Raw genomic sequence first — 26,980 nt, forward strand, 5'->3', positions numbered from 1 at the left:
TCATGTCCTCTTCCTGCCCTCCCCCTCTTTCTTCTTCACCAACTGCTTGGCCATCTTGCCCCAGGCCACCGCTGTGATGCTGGTAATGGACCTGCCATCAACATGGAGATTCATTAAGTATGGGATGTGAGGGTCAATACACTGTAATACACTGTGATGTAAGAGTCATTCAACTCTTCAGCACCATCTAGTGAATAAAAAAGGCCAGTAAACAGAGTTTGCACACACAGACCCACCCACACGAGACACGTCTCAACTCTCTTCACAGGATATCTGCAGGTATCAGCACTTTATATTAGATACTATATAGTAAGGCCTTTTTCAGAGTTAATATTTTTTTTCTTTCTTTTTTTTACCACTCCTTATGATCATTGCAACCACTGGGTCTGAGGAGTTTGAGGAGTGTTATGTGATATATTTTAATATATAATATTATATTATATTCGATGGCTGTAGCCTGAAGTTTAAATAGCATTTATCTCTCGCTTTTAGAGGTCTCAACCCCTAGAGTTTACAACTTGGAGAAGCGGAATAAGGCCCAGAAGAGAAACTTCCCTGACATGGTGGTATTCGTAAGTCCAATCTAACCAACTTGTCCTATTTGGTAGCATAAAAAGTGGCATTAAAGGAAGTCAAAGAATGTCATCTACAAAAAGAAAATCACGATGGCAGGAAAAATTACTCACCTCTAGCCATCAGCAACACAAAAGAGATTAAAACCTGAAACTAACACCACATAAATAAAATGATTTGACTGAAGTGAACATTAGAGCATAGTAGCATACTAGGCAAACGTAAGCATTAACACTTCACATTTTAGAAGTGATGATGAGGTACTGTATACTTCGTATAGTCCCCCAGTTGTAGCTATGATGGCCACGGCTCCCTGGGCATACGACTTTCTAATACTTTTTAAGGCCTTGATGTTTGCAGCATTGTTTAATTCCTTTTAACTAGGGTTGTTTGATATTATCGGCCTCCCAATATTATCGGCCGATATTAGCATAAAAATGTAATATCGGAATATTGATATTATAGCTATTTTATTTCATTAGATATATATATTTCGGTATCGGTTAATATCGGTATTGGAAATTAGGAGTTGGACAATATCGGGATATCGGCAAAAAAGTCAATATCAAACATCCCTACTTTTAACCCATTAAAACTGGGAAAGCATCTGTGTCATTTTAGATTTGAGCTACATTTTGTCTCTGTCGATATATAGCTCCTCATGTGTCCAAAAACTGTTACTTTTCAGGATTCAAATTCAAAAGTAGCAAAAGTAGCAGATCTACAAGCTCAAAACGTACCGTGAAGCGACACGTTTTGATCTTGCAGATCTGCTACTTTTGATGCCTTTGTGTGAGGCTGTATGTAGGGCATCAATTTAAAAAAAAAACACAAAAAGTTAGAATATGGAGATAAGAGGTTTCTGCCCGACAGCAACGATGTATAGCGACATAGGTTTTTCAGAAATAAATAGGATTTAGAAGACATTTTTAGAATCTTAATGGGTTGGGTTACTAATAACCCGTGGATGGAAATCCAGCTACATACGTTGGCTTCTGTTGTGCCGTCACCGGCGTACATCCTCTGGACGAGGTGGTGGAAGACGGCGTGCCGGACGAGTGTGCATGGTGATGACCACTGTGATGTCCGCCGTGGTGCGACAAGTGTCCTCCTCCACCGTGGTGTGAGTGGGCGTGCACCGACTGTGGGGCGGAGCCGGGACACTGTGGCGTGCCCAGGGCCTGCAGACTGAACATCTGACACAGTTCTGACACGGGTCGTGTCAGAATGGAGGGAAAAAAAGCATAATCATTGGACATTGGACATGCTGGCCATTCATAGGTACTGCAGCTAAAAAACGGCTGGGGTCACTGTACATGAACGAGCGGAAACGGTTTAGACCAATGGGCTCGACTCACCAGTTTGCGCACAAGCTTGCGCACGGGGCTGCGCACCTAGGTGACGCAAAACGCGTCACTGATGTGACGCAAAAGGCGTCACAGAAGCCCCAAATAGGCCTCGCCCATCACATTTCCCAACCCGGAAGAAGGGGTGATTTCGGCCCATGCGCTGGGTGAGCAACTCAATGCAAGTGGATGGGAGGGGATATCCGGTGCCCTCTCTATTATTTTAAACTCTATGAAATTAACCCTATAACGTCAGTGTTGCCAAGTCCGCTTATTAACCCATTAAGACCTGAGGCCGATTCTACAAATGCCTTCCAAATCAGTAGTTCTCAAACTTTTTTGTAGCCAAAGACCCCCATCTGAACATGTTTTGTGCCAGGGACCCTCAGGAGAGAAGATTTTTGTTGGAAGAAATTCTAATTTATTCATGATTTTTCAAAAATGTTCAAAAATAGCAGATGTACAAGCTTGTATATCTGCTATTTTTGAGAACCACTGTTCTAAACCCCTGTCCTAAGAGTTTTCTGAAAAACTAATGTTGCTATATAGCTAAAATCTAAAATGACACAGATGCTTTCCCGGTTTTAATGGCTTATAAGCGACTTGTTTTCCTGTGAAGTCGCTTGTAAATATTGGGCTTGTTTCTTGTTTCTGGGCTTGTTTCAAATGTAGTTGCGTTTGGGCTTGCTTCCTAATGTTGTTCAAAGCAGTGGTTCTCAAACGTTTTCATCTCTAGGACCCTGTGGTCCTCGGCCCCGCAGGTTGAGAATCGATGTTCTAGCCAGACACGTAGCACGGTCACGTACCTGGTAAGGGCTCATGGGAATGATCCTTAAACCAGGAGAACAGTCCATTAACTGTAGGGAACATCTGAGCGCGATACACAAAGCCCTCTGGGGTGATGGTCACATATTCAACCCTGAGGAAGCACGACAGTGACGACAGCATGTTAAGATCAAAACATGGCTTTAAAAGAGTAGTTCACCCAAAAATGTACTTATTTTCTATCAATTACACACCCCATGAAGCCTTGAATTCATGGATATGTTTTTGTTTTCCATTCCTAAGCCAATAATTGATTACCAGCGGAAAGATGCTAATGTATCCGGTAGGAGACTCAAAGGAGTCTCTTTGAGTCTCCTACCGGAAATACACCAAATTAAAAAAACAAAAAAATGGCCATGAATTCAAGGCTTCATGGGGTGTGTAATTCATAGAAAATAAGTCATGTTTTAGGTGAACTACTCCTTTAATCTTACTGGCTTTCCTGCATAGCCCTTTTTGAAATGTTACCCATTATTGCATGACCGCAATGAGCTCTGATGCCAAATAATCAAATGATCTCTACATTTAAACTTTCCAAGCAGATGTACTCAATGTACTTCAAGTTACTCGATGCATAATTCCATTCTTTTGAACATATACAGTATATGAAAATCAATGCTAATCATTTAGCATTCATAATGTTAATAATATCAAAATGTGTGGCAAACAGTGTTTGTGACAACAGCTGTGGACAGTTCCACTGACCATGGCTCCCCATGAGGCTGGTATCCCAGTATGAACGTCCCTGGCAGATCTTTACAGGCTGAAATAAAGTATGGAGAAAACCTGGGTTTCTCCATCTTCGTCCATAACAACAACTCTTCCATTTTCTATTGGAGAAAGACAGAGAAAGTCACAACTGGACATAATGACAGATATACATCATGACTACATAAGGCAATGGTATGAGGGTTGAATGGATCTACCCTCATACTCATAAAAACGTATCTAACTACAACAATCAGAAAAACAGGCAGTAAAAGTATTGTTAATACATTAAATTAAAGTTAATCCAAAGTAGTACAACGTACAAAAACTGTAGCTGTACAATAATTCAAGAAAAAATGATTACACAATATAATGCAACGCCCTGTACTAAAGTTAGTCAAGTATGTCAGTGACGTAACGTTACCTTCCTGTCTCCTCCATTACACTCCTGGAAGTACTTGTGTCCTAGCAGATCCCGAGCAAACGCCGCCATTGGCTGAATGTAGCGAGTAGTGATCTCATCCAGATCTTCAAACTCCTGCAGAAGGAAGAAAAAAGCAGCTCTTTCAGAGCATGCATTGGCACGATGCCACCATGGTTCTATTAATGACCAGTGTTGTGCAAGTTACTTAAATTTGTAATTATCTATAGTTACTAGTTACTGATCTCAAAAAGTAACCGAGTTACTAACTGAATTACTGCATTATAAAAGTATTTAGTTACTATAGGGAAAATAACTTTAGTTTCAATATTAATGTATACATGTTAGTGTTACTGTAGCACACAGTGTGACAAGAATCAGCAAATTGCATTTATTATTGTAGATGTTATCACTGTATAGAAAATTAGAAGTACACACAAGTACAAATGTTGATCTAGGAAGAATGTCTTCAACAAGATACGGTACCTGATAATCCGTCTGTTTAGTTTATTTTCCCTCATTATATGGGGTCGTGGTATAAAAAAGTTTGAGGACACCTGGGCTAGAGTGTTTGTTCAGTAACAGGAGTCTCCATGTCTCTCCAGCTCTTTAGTCAACAGAAAATGCATTTTCAGGTCGGGATACCAATTTTATCCATTGAGGATAGAGAACTCAGTCAGGATACAGAGTAAAGAAGTGAAATTGGAAGTGGAACTCTATAAAAAATGAGGCTGATTCGCTCTCCTGATTGGAAGAAATTTTGTCACCTACCTGAAAATGTATTTTCTGTTTATTAAAGAGCTGGAGAGATGGGGGGGGGGTTGACCAATGTGAATGAACAAACACTATAGCAATTATTACAATCAGAATATAGTGCTCTAACCTTTTAACAAAAACGTTTTTTTGGGGGGGGAGGTTAGTGAGAGAAGATCGCCGGATGATAATAAAGGGAGTAAGTAACAAGCCCATTTAACTTTCAGTTATTGTAACTGCGTTACTCCCTAGACAGGTGATGACTCACAAGCCTATAGTGGACTGTGCACATTACCAAGCACCTACTGTACCTTTGTGTTGATCTGTAGCGTGCGTCCCAAGCTGAAGGCGTTCGCCTTTCCCTCCTCTCTCACGTCCACGTGCTGGTGAATACCATCTGCCACCTACGAAAAAACAGAAATAAATAAATGCAAAGAAATCACTGTCTTTTGAAAGTTTTGATGTAAATTTTGGTGCACGGTTTGCAGCCACTTTGCGAACTCAAAGGCAGACTTCCTTGTTTTGCATAATGTGATACAGCATCGTTTGCACTCTAAACTGAAACATTTGATTACATTTTGGTTAAGATGATCGCTATGGTTGGAAAAGAAGTGCATTTTTTAGCCACTGCTAAGCAGTAAATAAACACAGTTCTATATTTATTATGAACGTGTTTGTATAAGAGCTATCATAGACGGAGCACAATGGGATGGATAAATACAAAGGTTCCGAATTTGATCTGGCTTAATATAGACAATACTGATACATTTAAATATGCGTTGTTGGGAGACTGGGAGCGTAGCAAGGGCTTTGGTCCAGAGACAACTGGTCAGTGTGTATGCAGGTACTAGACCTGAATGGCATCTCTCCATCAGTGCTTACCTTCCAGGTCACAGTGAGGTGGTTCTCCCCTTTGCTGCTGGGCCTGATGACCAAGTCTCCCTGGTCCATGGACTCCATCATCTTCTCTGCCTGCTGGAAGTTGATGTTGTAGAATTTGGGGTGGGCGATCACGCGCTTTATGTAGGCTGGAGAGAGAACAAAAGAGGAAAACATTAGTTATTAGTAGTGCCATTGTGTGACATTTTCTCAACATTATCATGACGAGCGCAATAGGGTTTGTCATCTAATTGGTTCGTTCTTGAACACTGAAGTATTATACTTATCTGTTCCAGTTTCCTAGAAGCCATTCAAGCCATTTCTGTGTTTACAGCCTGATTTTATAGACTTTTTGCTTTTTGTTCCCTGGCTGGTTCTTTGCTGCTGCCACTGAATTAGGGGTGAATTCATTTGCTGCATTTCAATAGCTAAGTAATACTTTGATTGAAAATCCATCATGTAAAGATTTCTATGTGCTCAAACTTCAAAGTTAGTTTCTGACTACTGGGTATTGAAAAAGAAACAATTTCAAGATGACTCTTCAATTGTGATGAAACATAATTTGTACTTTAATACTCTAATACAAATGATTGTATCACTCTGGTGATTTTTATTTTTAATTGGAAATTGCAATAACACATATCATATTGTTCATATCTGAACAAATGAATACACGCATATACAAATTAATACAATAACGGAGATATCCTCTTGCCGCTAGCGGGGCTTAAAAACGGTTTTACACAGATCCTATAAGAGAAACAGATACCAATTATTTTGGCAGCTTTGGATTTTATGATGATTCATCAAAAAATAGAAAACCTATTGGACAGTGTAATGCATTATGACCATGAATCTTAATTGCAGCGGACGGCGTGCTGCTCTGTCATACTGACGTGTTTGCTGTTGTTTCTTCAGTTCCTCGTTCTTCTTCTGGTCGTCTGTCTCCAGGTCGAAGTCGTAGTAACTGTCCTTGGGGAGCTTCCACTCGTTGCCCTTGTCCGTCAGGTCTGAGGTGCGACACGTCAGGTCAACACTGAATTTCCTGATGTCAATCTTCATGATGCGGCAGTGGACCGTCATGCCCACCTGTGTGTGTGTGTGTGCGTGTGTGTGTGTGTGAGTGTGTGTGAGAGTGTGCCGGGGTGTGTGTGAGAGTGTGTGTGTGTGTGTGTGTGGGGAGGACAGAGATTAATCACTTAAAGCCTATATACTTCATTGAACAGGGTTTCCCAGTGGTCTAATACTTGGTCTGCTTCTTATTCCCCCCTACACCAAATCCCTTTGCCAAAAATAGCCGATCTACAAGATCACAACACGCGGCATCGCCTTTGTTGATCTTCTAGATCTACTACGAGATCTACAAGATGTAGATCTTTCAAATGTTCACCTATTATGGCATGATCAGAAAAGCGATGCTAGGTTCATGTGGTTAACTATACAGTAGATCCATAATGGTGGGTTAAGGCCAATGCAACGCGACGTGGCGAAATCGTTTTAGAGGCCGTTGCAGCAGTCTGAATTACTCCGCTGCACGTCGCTGCATGCCGTTCCATTGCGTCGCAAGTTATTCTACTTGTTCAATCGCAAGCATCTCGTTGCAGAAGCTGTTTAACCAATCCAAGCGTGTACAGCTGTCTGCGAACACTGCGCACAGGTCTCCGCCAGGCCGGGTTGCCTACCGCAAACTATGGAAGGCAGTCTTAGCCAATTGGAATGGGGTCTCATACATCTTGATCACATGACCCCAGAAATAATGTGTACGGGTTTCTGTGAGTTTTGGAGAAAATCTGTAGGATTAGTAGCAAAAAGTGTGTTTTAAAGAAAACACACAATGTCACAAAATGTAATCTGGCACAAACGGGGCCTATACATTGCGTCATGATCCAAGGAATCCAGGGAAATAAAGATGCAAAACCACTCCGGCAAACTTTGGAAGCCATCGGAATCGGAATGGAATATGAGAAATGTGACAAATACGTCTTGATCACATGACTACAGAGATAATGTATACCGATGAAATTGAAATCGGTAGGAGTAGTAGCAAAAACAGTGTTTTGCAAATAAAAACAAAATGGCATTAATCTTGTCAGTTGAAAATGGGCATGGCTTATTTGGGTAATGATCCAAGGAGTCTAGGGGAAAATGAATTTTGATTGTATGACCTATGGTTCAACCTGAATTGGCCGGTTATAGTGTCACCATGAGGCTGTTTTGAAAAATGTAGGGTGGCATTTCTTAGTCTAGTGGGAATGTGCAAAGTTTCACGGCAATCAAACGCTCTGTTTATGATTTCAGGCATTTTGTTCAAAATGGGGCCACTCCTGCAAACTTTGGAAGCCAATCATCTTAGCCAATCAGGATGGAATAAGAAAAATCCGATAGATCCGTCTTGATCACGACTATAGAGATCATGTGTACTGATTTGTGTGATGTTTGGCCAAAATCTGTAGGAGTAATATCTTTTTTTTGTTGTAAAAATCTACCTCCTGGTGGCGATATGACAGTCCGATGTGAAAGATTTGGGGCAGAGGTTTTAACTTGGCCTCCAGGGAGTGTGCGTGCACGGTTTCACGCCGATCGGTCCAACAGTGCCGGAGATTAGCTGCTCACACACGGACACACACACACACACACACGTACAGACAGGGGCGAAAACATAGTCTCGGCCACTGTCAGCATCTGTCACTGTTCAGTTTAGGGGCAGCCCCGTCTGTTGTTTATAACATATTGCTAAGGAAACGGCAATCGGTCACTGCTCGGCCCCTGGTTGTGGACTGTCCAGTTGTTAACGGGTTTTGTTGCAAGTGGTTGCAAGTTGCAACTAGTTGCGTTGCAATGCGATTTGCAACTTGCAAATCATTGGTGTGGACTGGGCTTTAAGGCAGTTCAATGTTTTAATGTAATTAACCCCCAACAACAGACCATGTGAAACTATGCATGGGTGCATCACAGTGTGTCTCACCTCGACCCTCTCCTTAGGGTGATTGACCACTTTGTCGCTGAGGAATTTGGTAGGGATAAACCCCAGGACCCCGTTGTCCAACCTGGTCAGAACACCAGTGGCCTGGCCCGGACAGGAGCCACTGTCAAAGTGGCTCCACGCCTAAAAACACATGTTAGATGAGCCAATGCGGGAAGCAAGAAATACAACCTTGCGTTGTATGTATGCAATCACTCATTCACTCATTACATTACATTATTCATTTAGCAGACGCTTTTATCCAAAGCTCATCTAACTGATTTACAACAGCATAAGATCAAACAATTAGAATTAGAATAGAGCAAAACAAAATCTTAAATGGCATAAAGCTGATTTGACATTGACAACGATTGGCCAATTATCATGGCCAGAACTATATGCAGAACTCAAGTATTACTTTAACTAGACCATACCCGTCGGGGGATATGAGCACCCAAAGTATGTGCAGTTTGGGTGTTGGCAACACCGGCGCTTGTTTCACGCACATGATTTTGGCAACCCGGGAGCCAGCGAAGACAAAAACGCTAAAAAACAGCCAACATTTGGGGAAAGCGAAAAACTGGCTTTGGTGTTTCGTGCACATGGTCAATGGCTGTGTGCAAATGCAGATCAATTGCTCCAGCCACTGAGGAGAACCGGGCAGACGAGATTTTGGGCACAGACGCACGCACAGAGCTTTGTAGAATTATAGGATGATGTGACATGATTTTGTTCTAATTCTTAATTTCTAATCAAGCACTGTGAATTGCCTTTGCGTATGAAATGTGCTGCACAAATAACCTTGCCTTGCCTAGGTGTAGTAGTATAACAACAGTTATTACACGGTTTGTTTGAATGCTTGATTCTGATTGGTCCGTCGCTGAATTAATCGGTCTGCTATTTTTGAATAATGACCGCTGAACTCAAGGACGGTGGGCCTAGACTGGGACACAAGACAATGTGTCAGATGAGGTGACTCAGGCTGTCTCACCTCGCTGAGGTCAGGGAAGTTGTCTTGCTGGCACACGTTGCACTGCCACAGGCCTGTGGAGTCGGAGCTACGGATGGACTGTTCGTAGCTCTCCCCTTGGGGCCGCCGGTGAGCGATGCCCGTTACTACACTGGTGATCAGCTTCCCTGGGAAGGAAAGAAGAAAAGAAAGGGTATGAATCTAGTCATGGATACAGCAGCAGGTTGCTACAACTGCGTTTGTAGAAAACTAGAGGGTCGGGCCGCTACGCGGCCCTCCCGTCTAGTAGCCTGGCCCGCACATCGGAGACAGAGACAGAAGAGCGGATAGACGTTCCTTGCAACACCGGTGCTTGTTTCTCGCACACCGAAAGCGAAACCTAACTGCAACACGCAAACCAAAAGCGAAACCTAACATGCAAGTGACAAACACGAAACCTAACAGACAAACAGACAAACACGCAAACACGCACACATCCAGTTTGCCAATTGTATATATTAGATAGATAGATATATTCTGATGACTGAAATCTATGCACCATGGTTCAAATTGCTACTTATAACTTTATTTGCATTGGGGTGGTCTTTAATCCACTGACAAAAAAACGGGTGCAGTACGTTAGTCCGACAGCGCATTCCTCCGACAGCGCAGCGCTCCGACGTTTCCAATACTAAACCCGAACCAAACCCGCACCCTAACCCTAACCGCACGCGGATGCCACATAGTCGGAGAAAAGGTCTGTCGGATTAACGCATGCCTCCCCAAAAAAACATAAACAGTTTTTCGTTTGTGTATTTAATAGAAAGGATTATTTTGTTTTATGTTATAACTTATATGCTTTTACATAATTGTATGTGTCAAATTGGTTTACAGACGTTTTATATTAACACAATGGAGTGGCTTCATGTGGATCTTTGACTTCATGTGAGCAGTCTGTGATCAAGACAGTCATCTACAGTATATGATGTATCTATTCCAAATCTGACCGCCATTATAAAATGAAAATGAAATATTAAAAAAATATATTAAAGATATTTGAAAATACGTCTTCCTTGGCCAACTGGCAGTGTGCAGAAGAAATTGAGCAATCCAGCCGTTTGTGAGATTAGCCCTGGATAGACACACATACAGACAAAGAGGCCGATTTGTAAATGTGTGTTTGGGTTACCGATATAGAAGGTCTCTGGTGTCTCCTTTGTGAGCAGGTTAAAGACCTCCTCGGTGTTGGGGACTCTGTAGGCAACTCTCAGGTCTTTGTACCTGCAGCTCAGCTCAGCGCGGATGTCATAAAGAGTGATTCCCTTGTTGCCATAACCCTACAGGTGCAGAGTAAACAAAAGATACAGTCATAATGGGTGAAGGCAAGTGATATATACAGTACACGTCATGCCACTTTTTGTTTAATTCATGAGAATACCTTCTTAATAACAAAAAACAATCAGTCTAATTTGGCCTGGGCTGCGGCGTGGTGGTCCAGGCACCCAAGGCAACCCTAGGTGGTCCAGGCACCCTAGACAACCTTTGCTGCGTGTCACTCCCCATTTCCTGTCAGTCTACTGTCCTTTCATTAAAGGCATAAAAGTAAAAAAAAAACTAATCTAAAAAAACAAAACAAAAATCAGTCTAATTTGACTGGGGGAGTGAGTCTGTGCTAATTAGAATCAGGAAAAGGTTTTGTGTGACTTCTTTTATTGTGTGTGAATGAAGACAAACGAGAGCTGTAAGCAAAGCAGAGAGTTCTGCTCCACAGGGAGACTCGCCTGTCTCTCCAGCTCCTCTGTGAAGGCGTCCAGGTCCAGGTCTTTGAGACGCTCAGGGTTCTCCAGGATCTCTTCCAAGGCTCCGGCCGGGTTGGTGTCCTCCGCCGACTCGTCGCACGCCAGGGCGTCCACGGCCATCTTCCGAGCCCACTCGTACGTCTCCGGGTGGACCCGGGAACCATCCAGGACCTCGATGTACCAGTCTGTGCTGTCTCCAAGTGACGCCGTGTCAATCTTGATGAAACCGGCACAGTTGATGAAGACCTTGGGCCCCATGTGGCACATGGTGACCAGCTGGGCCCTGTTTTCCAGACGAGTGTTGTTCTGCATCAGAATCTGAAAAGACACAAGAAAACTAAAACGATGATCTTCAGTACCAGGCACACTAAGGAGGCGATCACACCAAGAAACTCGGCGCCAGTAAAACCATTGTTTTCCTATGGCACGTGTCGTGCAAATGCGCTACTCTCTTTCACTTACATTTTTCTTGCAGTTCTTAGACACACATAATATTTTCAGCACAATATTTTGAGTCACACCTCTCGTCCATGTCACACTTGGCCCAGGCAGCCAATCAAAGCAAGTAAGATGGGTGGGCTTTAATACTTTACCCCTTGCTTTCTATTTTGATGCCGGAATATGTGATCGAAACGACGGGACAATTGCAAAGGCAAGCTGAAAGGTTGATAAGAAATACCACTAGTATTTCATTACGATGAACTAGATACAACTCAAGGTCATCCAATTATTCAGATACAGTACTCAGTAGTCACGCATGCAGCCTCGCTCCACAGGTTCACCACAATGTTTTAGCATGACACACTTTGCCATGTTGTTTTGGAAGCGGCCGCCGCACCTGTAGCAAAGTACCTTGGTGTGCTCATCCCCTAATATAGCAGTATATCTTCACTGTCGGGCAGAAACCTCTTATCTCCATATTACTTTCATTTTCATCAATTAATGCCCTACTTCCATGGTTCTCAAAGTGGGGTCCGGGGACCCCCAGGGGTCCTTGAGTGGGTTCCAGGGGGTTCCCAGATAAATGTTGGATAGTTAGTAACCAAATGGACCCTTATGTTGCTGTAACTCTGAGTGTACAAATGGAACCAAATAGACCCTTACGGATCCATTTGGTTCCATTTGTACACTCTCAGAGTTATGGTGGTCCGTGGTCTAATGCAGGGGTTCCCAAAGTGGGGTCCGGGGACCCCCAGGGCCATACATACATCAGCTATTTTCCAAAAATCTTGATATTCTTTGAAAATGTTTGAATATTTTTTTACATTTTTAACACCACCTCTTTTCAGATGGGGGTCCGCGACCAAGTCCGCATTTATTTAGGGGTACTTGACCTGAAAAAGTTTTGAGAGCCACTGCCCTACTTCATCATACTACAGCATCACACAAAAGCATCAAAAGTAGCAGATCTGCAAGCGCGAAATGCGTTTTGAGCTTGTCGATCTGCTACTTTTGCTGTTTTTGAATTTGTATCCTGAAAAGTAACAGTTTTGTGACATGTTGCTCATCCTGACATACTGTAACATGAAATCCCAATGATCACACACCTTGAGGAGGTGAGAGCCCTTTCTGGGTCCAAGGCCGCACACAAACTGGACCAGGCTCTGGGTGTAAGGATGGGCGATGGCTCTGTTCACATCCACTCCCACCTCGTTGACCCGGTTGATGAATTCACAGTGCAGCGCATTGAGCAGGTCTTCTTTCACTACTTGCTCCTGATGGACCGGGGACATAAAACAACACAAACACAAAGGGACGGGATAACAATTTGTTTAACATTTTCAAAAGTCCTTACAAAGTTAGAAAACTTTGTCTGAATATTTGTATGCTTGCGCTCCACAGTAATATCAAATATACTGCTCAAAGAAATGTAGGGAACACTTTGATCCCTTAATTATTTTGAGTTTTCATGAACTGTGTACATACTGCTAACAAAAACTGCTAAAAAGAATTAATGGATCAAAGTGTTCCCTTAATTGTTTTAAGCAGTGTGTATATTGTGAGTCATAGTAAATGGGCTAAACACGCCAGACCACCGGTATGGTCCTTTTACACCTCGTATTTGCATATGGTCACATTATTCTATTGATTCATCATGACCATTGCATACAGTTAACTGTAATTAAACTCCACCAACCATGGCTACATCTTTCACATATACAGTAGGGAGCTAATTAACATTTTTTCTTGCCAGCCAAGGTGGCTGGTAGATTACAAAAACTACCAGCCAAGGTACCAACTCATGAGGGATTTAAAAAAAAAAGGATGGAACAAATACAATTAAAATCAAACCCCAGTTGGAAGGTATGATTTGATAATCTACCCTGCCAAATGTATAGTGGCCTATCACATTGATAACTTGACATGGCAAACTGCAATTCAATCTACACACACTTCAACTAACTTTTTTAGTTGAACCATTTCCACACACTGCAAGCCACTCCAAAGTTAAATTTGATCACCCCAAATATGAATTTATTTTCTATTGTATCACTTTCTGGCAGGAGGGCCTTTTACAGGTATTGGTGTGATTGGGCTACAAGGTTTGAAATATTACCCTCAAGAATTAAATCATGTCATTTTGATGCAGAAACAAGCTTTCAGTTAGCAGGTAGGAGCTGCCAGGGGGAATACTGCTTTTTATGGCATTTATGGCTTTTTACAGATATGTACTCTGATAAATTGATCTGATTGGGTTATAATGTTTGAAATATAACCCCCAAGAATGAAACCACGGCATTCTGATGCAGAAAATACCTTCCAGTGACCAGGTAGGAGCTCCAATCACTCTCTGGCAAAGAGTAAATCTACACGCCATTAGCGCTTTGCAGGAGTTACTTTTATTCTCTGATTAAGATGATGTGCTGTATATACACACACAAAATACATACTGCACCGCCTGACCTCCATGTTCCCCATCTCTCACCTGCAGAGGGTGCAGTTTGAGGCAGAGGATGTCCTCGTCAGTGCTGCAGACCTGAGAGTACTCCACCAGAGGATCCTGGATCTTCCTGGCTATGGACACAGCCTGTCGCAGCAGGGGAGGGTAGTCCCGGAAATCAGTCTGGACACGGGGACAGACAGAGGGAGGACACACATTTATTATTACAACACATCTGGTACAAGATACGCCATTATCTGTGTCAGTGTGTTTATGCTGTGGGTGTTGTTCTGGTTTGGCAGTTGAATTGTGGTGAGCCACTTGACTGAATACAAACAGGAGTGTGTGTGAGTGTGTGTGTGTGTGTGTGTGTGTGTGTGTGTGTGTGTGTGTGTGTGTGTGTGTGTGTGTGTGTGTGTGTGTGTGTGTGTGTGTGTGTGTGTGTGTGTGTGTGTGTGTGTGTGTGTGTGTGTGTGTGTGTGTGTGTATAGTCACTTGTGAAGAATGTCCTATTATTTACCTCAGACTTCTTGCTATTCATGTACAGTGTAGCCAGTTCATTGTCGACCAGCTCCACTCCCACAGGAAGCAGAGAGGATTCTTGTTCAAGCTCACTGATGGTGCTTTTGATGTCCTCCATTATCATACGAGCATCTCTGCAAACATACGAAAAACAGTAGTAACAAAAATACTTCAGAAAACCATTATGAAGCTAAAAGTGCTGTACAAAGACATCATTTGAAATATATAAAAAGGGGAGGAAAGTAGGAAAATCACTCATGAAAAACTGGTTTAAAATAAATAAAACCATTAAAACAGAGCAAAGAAAGGAATCAAACATTCACCTATTTTCTCCAGCAACAGCCACCACATGAGGTTTTTTGCTTTTCAGAAATGTCTTCAAGTTTTCAATATCAATAGCCTGAGAATGACAGGACAAATTATAGCAGCCCAACACAACGTGAATACAAGTACCAGTGTACCTGGGTACATTCCCTAACCCTCTAACGATTCCCAGATTTTTCTGTACCATTTAATAGTCTGTATCATTCCTTCATTTGTGCCTGTTGGCGGAGTGCAAGTGACTGAAGGTGCGAGGTCACCTAGTGGAATGGTGTGTGAAATGCATGCAGATCACACGGCAAGTGTTGAGCGAGTATGAACACACAAAATAAAACGTTTTATCAAAATAAAATGCACTGCCAAGTGCAGGAAATTCAACACTATGATAATATTCACAAATCTTCTCTTCTGGGTGTCCATGGCACAATTTTCTTTATGGGGGCCCACGACCAAATAAATGGGGGTCTTTGACATGTCAAAATGTTTGAGAACCACTGATGGTAATCTTTTCCTACCTTTTTCTCCCTCTCATCTTCTCTGAAGGCGTTCTTCCTCTTCATGAAGTAGGGCAGACGCAGGAAGTCAATCACCTCTCCTTCACCGCTGATGAGAGCACAGAACACTGGCGTATCCCTGTAGCAACGAGATGCAATGAGGTAGTTTGTACCAGCTACAAGTATAATGTGTTATTATTGAATAGTTTTAGTAGCAGTTGTACTACTGTTAGTAGTAGCAGCACCTCTATTATTATCAACAAAAATGATAATAACCCTAGTGGCACAACCTGTGGGACACCCACCTGCTGGGGGAATAGGCGACTCCCAGGACACGGATGCCTTGACTCTCATCTTCTTCCTCCATCTGCTGCTCTGGCCTGTACGGCTCCACCTTCAGCCAGCTGAACAACCGCCTACAGCAGGACTAGAAGCAGAAATGGACAGTGTTGGATGCTCGGGTGGTGCAGCGGTAAAGTTCTTGCCCACCCCCGCAGAGGCTAGGGGTTTGAATTGATTGATTGATTGAAATTTTTATTAGGCAAAAGAATGTAAAACAACACAGTTACATTTATAATGCTTTTGTCTAAAAGGTCCGGCCAAAAAAGTCCTTCGGGCTTGTTTCCATTGGGGTCCTTGAATTAATTTCATAGACATATATAGTAGCAACCAAACAGTTCAAAATCAACATAAGAATACAGAGGGAAAAAAAAAATACCATTATGTACAAAAAAGGCATGAGAAAATAATGAAATATATACAAAAAATCCTCCCTCTATGCTGCCTCCGGCTGGGACAGGCCTCCATATGAGCACAAGTGGCCATGTTCGCCAGAGGAAAGCTGGGAGGAAAGCTTAATCTTTAAGATTGGCCAAGGGCCCCTGTCAACAGGGGTGTTAACAGCAGGGTGTTCCTCCACATGCGCTGCATCCTCCCAGTGAGGCTCCTCACTGGCAAGGGAAAAGAAGTGACAGCCGATTCCAGGTATTGTAGGTGGCATATGGTTTAGTACCATCCCTAGGACCAACCAGTTCCAAGACCAACCAGTAGGGGTACGCGCTGACAAGACTATACAAGTGTGTGGGGAATTCAGGTATTGGGATAAGACAGAAACAAATAATAATAATAATAAAATGCACAATCATGCAAAGAGTATCATATATCAGGCTCACTTACCCGGACAATGTTCTCCTTGGCCTCAGCTACAAGCTTGTTTTTGAGTTCCTTGGACATCTGAGGGTAGAGGAACTGGGTGAGGGCTCTCTCTATCGCCAAGGTCCTCTGCCTATTCCATTGTTGCACCTGGTGCCTGAACTCATCCCTGTAGTAGAACTGTTTGATCTCATCAAAGTATGTCTGGTCGCCAGGATGCCTGAGGAGAGGAGCAGAGATGAGATGAGATGAGATGAGAGGGGAAGAGAACACAAATTAGTTCAGAGGCTGCAATGAATACAGGTACATTGGGCACCTAATGTAGTTGTATTCAACGCATGTTCAGTAGTAGAGACCTCCCTCTGCTCAACCTCTGCTCAACTTGGTAAGGCAATCACCTTACCAAGTTCAGCTGCGCTGCTTATCTCTCAGCCAATCCACGCTGCAATCACCACAGTATAAATACACCTGCGATTGTATCACCTACCTGTTTGATTTTGCTGCTCGCAAATCTAAATTCCCTCCTCCTCCCCAACCACCTCCTTTCTCACCAATTTTGCTCATCTAACTTCGTTTTTTCTCCATCCTCCAGGAGCCCCAGGGTGGGGCAGTGTCGGAGCGAAGGCGACAGACCGCTACTGAGCAGAGCAACTGCGGCGGTCGCCTGGCTCCCGAGACTACACCCCCACCCTGAGTCTCGCCCCGCCTCGAGCTCCCCAGCAATACCCATACATTTCATTGTGTTCAATAAATGCTGTTTAACTTGAGCAGAAGGTGTGGTCTCTTACTAGTGAAAACCTTGTGGGCAACTCAACATGAAATTCACATTTTTTTCCAAAATGTAAACATTTTAAGAATAAATGTATGCTTTGGAAATAATGTTAAGTATATGATTTGAACAAGCACGGTATATTATTAAAAAATATTATATGTATTTGTCCCCTCATTTGTGAAATAAATGTTAATATAAAATAAAATATAGAATACAAAATAATTAAAAAAAAAAAGATGCACAGAAATACCAGGTTCCCCCTGTTCCTGTTACCACTGCAACTATCGATTATTTTCTTAGTGATTATTGGTCACTGTATTTTAACAATGCACTGTTGTTCCCCCGTTCTTTAGCTGCTGACAATCAAACTTAAGACTTCTAGCCCCGGATGAGCTATATAGGATTATAAATTGATTTAAGAATTCACAACTGAACGATTCATCCAATCCTGAATTGAGATTCAAATGCCAACCATCCGAACCATTTGAATGTTCAGGCCTGGGCCAGCCCTAGTGCCCATTTTACTTAAACAAAAGAAAGGACATTTTACAAAGGTGAAATACATTGTAATGGCCTAATCGCACAGGGTTGACAAGGAAGATAGGATTTAATATTTAAACTAATGTAATCAAATTAAAGAGCAGTCTCATTCCTTCCGGTATCGACCAGCGTGTGTCCTCTTACCCTTTGGCACCGATCATATCAATACAGATTTCTATGGTCAGCAGCCCCTCCTCCTCAGCCAGGCACATCTTGAGGAACTGATCCCCGTTCAGCTCTTTCACAGGCTTGTTCTTGAGGTACTTGAACGAGTAGGCAAGGTGAGCCTCATCTATCTCCTACAACGTGAAAGCAATGTGTGAACAATAAAAAAAATCATCAAGCAGCTTCAAGCAGAGAAAAACACCACGCGTGAACGCGCCACCACAAAATACACGCTCAGTGCCACACCACGCGGCTGTTTTTTCCAAAAACACAGCGCTCCCATTGTAAACAATTCAAATAATTCGCTACGCTCTTGGTAGACGCGGCCATTAAGTCTATGGCTTGTTATTAATCCCATTGTTTCTTTGACAGCCAATTTTTGACAGAACCAACAAAATTGAGAAGTACTGAAATTGTCTGTACCTTCTTGCCTTTCTTGGTCGGCTGTATGCTGACCTTCGCCCTCTCCTGGAAAGTCTGCCTGAGAACCTGTCGAACTAGTGGTTCCCGGGCGATCTGCATTGCCACCATATAGCTGGTCCCTTCAAGCACTGCCTCTGGAGTGGTGAACTGACTAGAGAAATAAACAAGAGGGGTGGCGGAGTGGGGTCAGTCAGTTTTTATCTTGGTGAGATGTTCTTTTTATCTCTCAATGTCCACACTCTACTAAGTGAGTAATGAGAAATGAGTGTTGTTGTTATAGGGACAGAACGGTGGGGGATCTAACCGGCAGACGTAATCTTTGGCCAACTCCAAAGGTTCAGCTGGGAACTGCTCCGTCTCGTGGCGCTGGTAGCTGTCTCGCAAATTTTCTCCGAACTGCTCTGGTGTCAAGCCAAACCTTTTGGCTAAGCCGTCTGACAGCGGCAGAGCATAAGAGAAAAAACAAACGACACAACGTGAGAGATGTTAGATAACCTTAGCGCTAAACACATTTTTCAGAAATCAATCAATAAATCAATAAACTCTGAAAATGATTTCAAAGTTTATTAAAGGAAACAGTGTGGCTGTACTGGAACAACTATCTACCAGTGTGACTCACCAAGTCCTGCACTCTGGCAGATGCTGATCATGTCCCTTCTTGAGGCCCACTTCAGATCTTGTCCTATGTGTTCCTCCTCCTCACCTGCCAAAGGACAAGCTTTTTAATCTATCAATCACTGATTTACCCACGCACCCACCCACCCACCCATCCATTCGTCCCTCTTACCATTTTCGGACAAGTAATTTATCTTCTTGCGTCTCTTCTTGCCGACCTTTGCCGAGTTCTGCATTTTAGGGATGTCTCTGCCATAGTACAACAGGAAGTGGTGGGACACGTCGCTCAGTTCATCAAGAGTCTGGACGTCTTTCAGCCTGCAGCAAAACAGCAGTGCAACTTGTGGTGTTATGGATCTTTCATTATGACCCGAGTTCTCTGGCTGTGAGCGCCTCGGTTCGGTCACTTGCGAGCGTTCTTTTAATGCCAACGACAGATACCTCTGCATGTCGGCGATATCCAGGGGACGGAAGCCATCGGGCAGGGGTTTGTCGGGGTCGGCGGAGATGTGCTCAAACTGGTAGGACTGCATCTTCTGGAAAAGCCACATCAGGTTCTGCTTGCGGTTCTTCAGGTAAGTCCACTGGAGGGGAGAAGGGGAGTCAGGAAGTTGGTGATTAGGATGACAGTAGGGGAATAATAAAGGCAAAGAAATGCCATAAAATGAATTTGTCGTGCAGCATAATCCAATTCTTCTGAAGCCATAAAATGAAGTTGTGAGTGCAAATATTGACTACACACTTTCACACTTGCGCACACCCAGACCTCACAGAGCTCAGTGTAGGAAACATGTAGGGGCGTGCATGAACTGCAATGAAGTTTTGATGGCAAACGCTGTGTGTCTATTGTGGACAAATTAACTTCATCTGCATCAAATGGCATGAAGGTGAGAGGATAATCTTAAAATAAATGCCCATATATGGGTATGCCCATATACAGTATGAGCGTATCCTGACGACATCAGGGATCCCCCATATATGGACATATGGACATAGAAGGGACAAGGACTGACAGACATAGAAATCTCCATATATGGGCATAAAAGGGACACAGGTAGACAGACAGATACAGAGATCTCCATATATTGGCACAAAAGGGACAGAAGGAAACAACAAAAGGTACTCCGACAACGAGTACAATGGGTATTACAGAGTAGGCCAGGTCTAGTGACATAAATTTCATTAAAGCAGAACATTTGATTGGACAAATTAATCAAATTAAATAGCATGGTAAAATAAAGACATGTAAAACAAGACATAAAATAAGTGGCATTACATTTACAGGAAACCAAAGCAAGCCACCAACCTGACAACAGAAGCAGTTAGGAGTTCAATGTCTTGCTCAAAGACCCTTCGTTCAGTAACCCAGGGGGAGCGGCAGGGATCGAACTGGGAACGTTCTGATTCCCAAGCGGCCACTCTACCTCCTGAACAACTGCCTCCCACATAACTCATACCTTCTCATCCCATTGCCACACCTTCCACAGGTCATTGATGTTTAGCTCTGGCTCCACATACTCCTTCCTGTAGAACGCTATGAATGGAACCTGGGAACATTGGCAGGGCAAGAGAGACACTCACACAATTAAACTGGTTTCTGGACAGTGTACTGTACCATGTGTCCTGTCTTTAAGTCATCTTGACTTAAAGACAGTCAGTGCTGCACTGTAGCGGGCGCCGCCATTGCTGCGGTGTCAGTCAGCTGCTGCTGCGGTTCTGTCCGTCTGTTGCCGTTAGCAGAGCAGCGATAAACTAGCCTACTGGCACCTGGCGTAGGTGGTTTGTCCCGATTTTCTGTACATCTTTGTAAAGTTAGTGTCAGTAAAAGTCAGTAAAAAGCAGGTAAAGGAGTAACGTGAGCAGTCAGTGACTGCAGCAATGGCTGTCCGCAGGGCAGCGCTCCGTGGATTTGTGTATAGGTCACATGGCATGGGGTGCTCCTTCCATTCCGACATCTCGCCACTCCGACTAGTGGCTTCCGCGTGCGGTTAGAGTTAGGGTTAGGGTTAGGTATAGGGTTCGTTAACGTCGGAAAGGCGACATGTCGGAAAGGCGAAATGCACCCACATGGCATAGGTTAGCACATGTGAAGAGATGAGAGACAAATACGTATGGCACATGCATGGGTCAGTGGAGGGCTGTACCTCAAAGTGCTGGTTTCTCATGAAGTTGAGGGCCTCCTTAATCTTGCCAATTGTGCCCGGGCCTTTCCTGCTGAAGTTTACGGTCATCTCTGTGCTCTCCTGATTTGGAAACAGACATAAGTTTGCATCATATTTTAATCAACAGACGTGGGATTAAGAATATGGTGTGTGAGTTATAGTTTTTGTACTGCATTGCTATACAAGAACTTGTGGATACGTGTGGCTACCACGTCATGCCAAGCAGGGAGCGAAACATCAGAAAAAGTCATGTCGACTTGGAAGGCTGTATATGGTTCAATGTGCTTCATCAACTGGCGAAATAATCAGTCCTCCAGTACGGAAAATGTCAGGTCATCAAAAGCAATTCTCTCCATTACCTTTGTGATTGACTTGGCCATGGTGCTATCCTTGGCAAAATGTCTTTGTTTTGTCAACTGTTTTATTTTTGGCTGCTTGCTAGTAGCTTGTTTCTGATATTATTTGTGAACTTCTGTATTGGCGGCTCTTCAAATGAGTGATCAAATTGGTGGTGTTGAAGGACTTCACACAGCATCCACCTTGCATACCTTTACCCTTGCAAGTGTTATGATACTGCAATTTGAGCGTCTTCTTCTGACACAGTAAAATCTTCATCTTCATAATGTGGCTGTGGGGATGAACGTTTGAACAAAGTCTAACTGTATGTCACTCTGGATAAGAGTGTCTGCTAAATGCCTAAATTGTTGCGACCGTAGGTCGCACTTACTACAGAAAGCTGCTCCAGGTGTCCGTCCGTCACTCCGTCACTCCGTCACACACGTCACACTTTTGCCCTGCTCACATCTCCGCACCCATTGCCCCGATCCATGCCACATTTTGCACACACACTCCTTACCTGCCAAACTACACCCTCCAAGGACCCCCGGAGCTCCAGGGACCCCCAGCTGCCTCGGGGACCCCCAAGTGTAAAAAATGAGCACATGTGGACAAATTACCAAATGACCACCCCAACGGGGCTGCTCACGGGGCATTCCTGGGGACCACCCACTCCTGGTGCTCCAGAACGGATGCAAAAGTGGTGGCGCCCCCAGTGGAGGACCCCCTGCCACTGCAGCTCACATAAAATGCCGTAACTCGGGGGCTTGCCCCCCACAAACAATCCCTCCTTTCCCCTATAAACACACTCTCTCTCCCACACCACACACACACACACCAACAGCTCTTGCCTGCACACCTTGTCACAGCTAACCCCATATTTAGACCACCAAACAAAACTATCCATTGCCCACACAACTAGGAACCAATCGCCGTTACAGCCCTCTTCTGTATACATGTGACCTACGGTCGCTTATCTCCCGATTAGGGAGTCTTACTGGTAATAGTATAATACATGCATGCATTTATGTTTTTGTGCCTATTTCTGTGTGTTATGGTCCTGTATGTCTATACATTTGTTCCTTAAACTACGCACCCCGTTGCTGTGCAACAAAGTCATTCCTAAAAGCAATTAAGGGAGAAATTATACAGTACACATCTACAGTATATATGTTATGATCATTCTGTTTCGTGTGGTTATAATGCAGTATAGCTGTGAAGGTGGCCCTTTGAAAATAGATTCTGAAGTCACTGATATTCATGGCTTTTCATCTATGGTTCTTAATGACTGTTTTGAGTCATCTGTGCACTAGGAACATCTCTTGCCAGTGAAGGCTTCATAACCCACAGCTACAGTAAAAGGAAATAATCATTGGTTGTCACATCGGACATCTTTTGCACAACGGATTGATACTGTATTAAAACACGACTGACATCAGCCGATATCAATGTTATTACTGATTTATCGTAGAGAAACCACAGGGCACGCAACAATTGTACGGCCAAGGTGAACGGCCAAACAATATCACGAAAGAGGACAAAGACAGTACTCAACAGTGTCATTTATAAATGTATTTGCCTCACCACAAATACAATTCAGCTGGTCACCCTTCATCACTGCGTTTGACAAACGCTGAAATAAAGCACATTGTTGAGTGCTGGCTTTTTCCTCTTTTGCATTAGGCCTACTGATATATTGTGCGTCCAAAGAACAAACAAACGTTTCGCCTCCATTTTCATTTTCTATGCCAAATGTGGTTGCGTGTCTCACATCGACACAACGAAGTGCAACTGGGAACACAAAATCTATATCTATACCCCCCAAAATCTATATGGACAAAATGATGTGTGTGTGCGTGCGTTTGTCTCATCTGAGTTTTAACAGCTGATGTTGTACAGTACCTGCATGGAAATCGTTAGGGAGGAGAAGCCGTGTCTAAATATCCATTCTGCTTCCTCCTCCAGCTCGTCATCCTCAGCAGACTTCACTGGGATTGAGCGTGACTGCATGATGGAAGACAAAAGGGTGAGAGAGACAACAAAATGTAAGAAAAGAAAAGTCCATAACATACCTCACATGTGTCATCTCATACCGTGCATGCAATTAGTGGTGGAAAAAGTAATCAAATTCTTACGTAAAAGTACCAATACTGCAATAAAAAAATACTTTGTTACAAGTAAAAGTCCAGAATTCAAAATGTACTTGAGTAAAAGTACAAAAGTATTGGCATCAAAATGTACTTAAAGTACCAAAAGTAAAAGTACTAAATATTTGAAAATAGCCGATCTACAAGCTCACAACGCGTCGCAATGCGACGCGTTGTGAGCTTGTAGATCTGCTATTTTCAAATAGCCTAGGTATAAAATAGGGCTAAAGTGGTTAATGTACGTTTCATTATATCATAGTTTATATCTGAAAAGTAACTAGTTACTAAAGTTTTCAAATAATTGTAGTGGAGTAAAAGTACAATATTTGCCTCTGAGATGTAGTGGAGTAGAAGTAAAAGTATTGAAAATTGGAAATACTCAAGTAAAGTACAAATACCTCACAATTGTACTTAAGTACAGTACTTAAGTAAATGTACTTAGTTACTTTCCACCACTGCAATTGACTGATCCAAAGCACCCGCAGTAACAAAAAGACATCAGGCAAATCACGTATCCAAACCAGACCACGCAGTAGGCAGTACAAGAACACACACCTGGAACCTCTCAGGCATGTCGGTGGAGCGGATCTCGTTGTCCTGGTCCGTCATGTGGCTGCTCTCCAGCTCGCTGGGCTCGTAGATCTCAAATATGCTCTTCCTGCCCTGCCGCCTCTTGGTCCGCTTCTTGGGCCGATCCCAGCCTTCCTCATCCTGAACCTCCTCCTCTTCCTCGCCCTGGTCGTAGGTGTCGGCCACAAAGTCATCGTAGTAGTCCCCACCGAAGATCTCCTGGGCCTCCTGCAGGGCTCTGGGGGTACATCGACACAGGACGGCGATGGAAATAGCATGAATAAGGATTAGTGAAGGCTGAAATCACTGGTATGGAACATCCCCAACATGCTGTTTATTTACTGTATTTTCATAGTATTTTCCTCCCCTTACATCTCATTTAGTTTAACGTCGTTACCACTGACTTTGTTCTTTGTTTGTGTGTTTTAAAACACACTTTTTGGCAGGGGTACTGGAGGTGGGGCGAAGTGGAGTGCCCCTCCGTTAGTTCAGAGCCTTTAACTAGTTGTTTGAGCTGCACGCACGCACGCCCATGAGAGTGCGTCTACCTCGCGTATTGATCAAAAACAACCATTCGCACCTCTACCAACGCTTACAAAAGCTGCCGAGTGTCAACAGAGTGAATTAACATAGGAATGACCCTGGCTGGATGCATATCAATGGTCCATTGTGTGACCAGTTAAGTACTGTAGGTGATCAGCGATCGCTCACGTGCGCGTGTATGTGAAAGCGTGATGTACTGTAGCGCTCCACTAGTTAAAAAATCCACAGTACACCACTGCTTGTTAGGCTCTGTGCGTTTCTTCAGCTTCTGACACATCAGCTGCTTTTTTCATTTTCTATTCACTTCAAACTAAACCAAGCTAAAGTAAACTCATTTAGGGCTGTTTGTGTCCTCTGATGACACTCACGCGTCGGTGTCTCTTCTCTTCCTCTTCTTGGTGATGGGTCGGTCATCATGGTCCACAATGAAGTCATCTATGTCTATAAGAACATAAAAAAGAATGGATGTGAAACTGAAAAGAAAAAAGTCAAAATGAGATGAAGTTGATATTCCATGATAGCTTCCCCAGTTCTGAATAAACCCTTGTGTCAACCCACCTGACTCCTCATCCTCTCCCTCTTCATCATCGCCTCGCTGAAGCGACACATCAACCGTCTCTCTCTCCTCCAGCTCGCCCTCCCCGTCCCCGTCGCCTGCGAAGATCTCGTTAGCGATTAAGTCCTTCTCATCATCATCGTCCTCTTCATCGCTGTCAAAGGTCTTCACGCGGTCATATTTCTTTTTCTGGAAAAGAGGTGGGAAAAGAGATTGTTAAGCATTTTAGATAGGATGATTATTATGACATATATTCCATTGCTGCTCTTTAAAACTAGGTGGAATGGTAATAAATAATAATTGTCCATCATCACAACAGGGAAAGACAGAGAAACATTGCCTTACCCTCCTTTTCACTTTGACACCCAAGTTCTCCTCAATGAGGTCTAGATCGTCGTCGTCTAGGAAATCATCATAATCTGTAAAAGGGAAAATTTCAGTTTTCAGGATTACATTGAACCCATTAAGGCCTGGAACGCATCTGTGTCATTTTTAGATTTGAGCTAAAAAGCATTATTTTACACTTTGGGCTATTCAAAAATAGCAGATATACAAGCTCAAAGCGCGGCACCGAGTGCCGCGCTATGAGCTTGTAGATCTGCTATTTTTGAAAAATCGTGAAAATGTGTGCAAATCTTTGAATATATATATATTTTTAAGCGAACATTTTTAACTCAAATCTTTGCTTCTGGGGGGGTCCCTGGAACAAAATATTTTGATGGGGGTCCGCGGCCAAATACATATAATTTTGGGGGTCCTTGACATGAAAAAGATTGAGCACCACTGATATAGAAACATTCGTCTTTCAGAATACTGCCGAGATTTAGGAGACATGTAGAATCGGCCTCAGGTCTCAATGGGTTAAATGAGAGAAAATGTATAGAAAGTAGCGGTGGTTGTGGGTTCGAATCCTCCGCAGTGCATCCGGATTTGTCGAGCGTCTACACAAACACAATTGGCCCGTGTTCAGGGGAGTGAAGCCGGGGCGGGGTTAGGTTTTAATTGTCACTGCACGTAATCCTACGTGCTGGGTACGGCGGCACCTGTCATCAGGGAGTGTTGGCCGGGAGGAGTAGGACAAAGGCTCTACTACGTCCTCCCGAGGCTCCCGGTGGGGGCTCCTCACCGGCAGGTGAGTCAGTAGGATACAACAGCAGTGACAACACACAGCAATGTGTGTGGGGAGGAATCAATTGTCATAACAACTCAATTGGCAAAAAAAGGCGGGTAAAAAAGAAAAAAAGAAAAGAAAATGTATAGAAAGAAAGACTAAAGGTCATTACACACCGGCGATCGATTATGCGAATATACGCAAAATTCGGACTCGGTCCGAATAAATAAAAGACGCTTTTTCGCTCCGCGAAACTGATGTGGAAGCTTGCATTGACTTTATAAGGTTTTAAAAAAAAACGTATTATTCGCATGAAAAAAAACGCCCCCGGTGTGTAAGGACCTTTAGGTGAGGGGAAACTCACCGCGCTTCTTCCGTCTATGTCTGACGACGTCAGCGGAGCCACGACCTGCTGCCTCCTCCTCCTCCTCCTTCTCTTCGTCTCCATCATCCAT

The 26,980-nt window shown here is 43.4% G+C and overlaps 1 protein-coding gene across 1 annotated transcript; it reads right to left on the reverse strand.

Moving 5' to 3' along the window:
* On the reverse strand, positions 1-26,980 carry LOC311057340 (transcription elongation factor SPT6-like; the record flags this gene model as incomplete). Its single annotated transcript, XM_084074296.1, has 33 exons — positions 1-91; positions 1,561-1,780; positions 2,726-2,838; positions 3,450-3,574; positions 3,877-3,990; positions 4,938-5,030; positions 5,509-5,654; positions 6,402-6,594; positions 8,471-8,611; positions 9,459-9,604; positions 10,606-10,753; positions 11,198-11,533; positions 12,763-12,930; positions 14,142-14,279; positions 14,617-14,752; positions 14,942-15,018; positions 15,455-15,572; positions 15,739-15,860; positions 16,610-16,805; positions 18,042-18,196; positions 18,486-18,636; positions 18,790-18,919; positions 19,105-19,188; positions 19,252-19,418; positions 19,542-19,684; positions 20,558-20,647; positions 21,245-21,343; positions 23,501-23,602; positions 24,301-24,553; positions 25,227-25,299; positions 25,417-25,603; positions 25,760-25,833; positions 26,890-26,980. 33 exons carry the CDS (start codon positions 26,978-26,980, stop codon positions 1-3), a joined length of 4,620 nt encoding a protein of 1,539 aa, XP_083930422.1.

This window comes from Gymnoscopelus microlampas, assembly GCF_963454915.1.
Source record: "Gymnoscopelus microlampas genome assembly, chromosome: 12".
In the NCBI taxonomy this organism is placed as follows: Eukaryota; Metazoa; Chordata; class Actinopteri; order Myctophiformes; family Myctophidae; genus Gymnoscopelus; species Gymnoscopelus microlampas.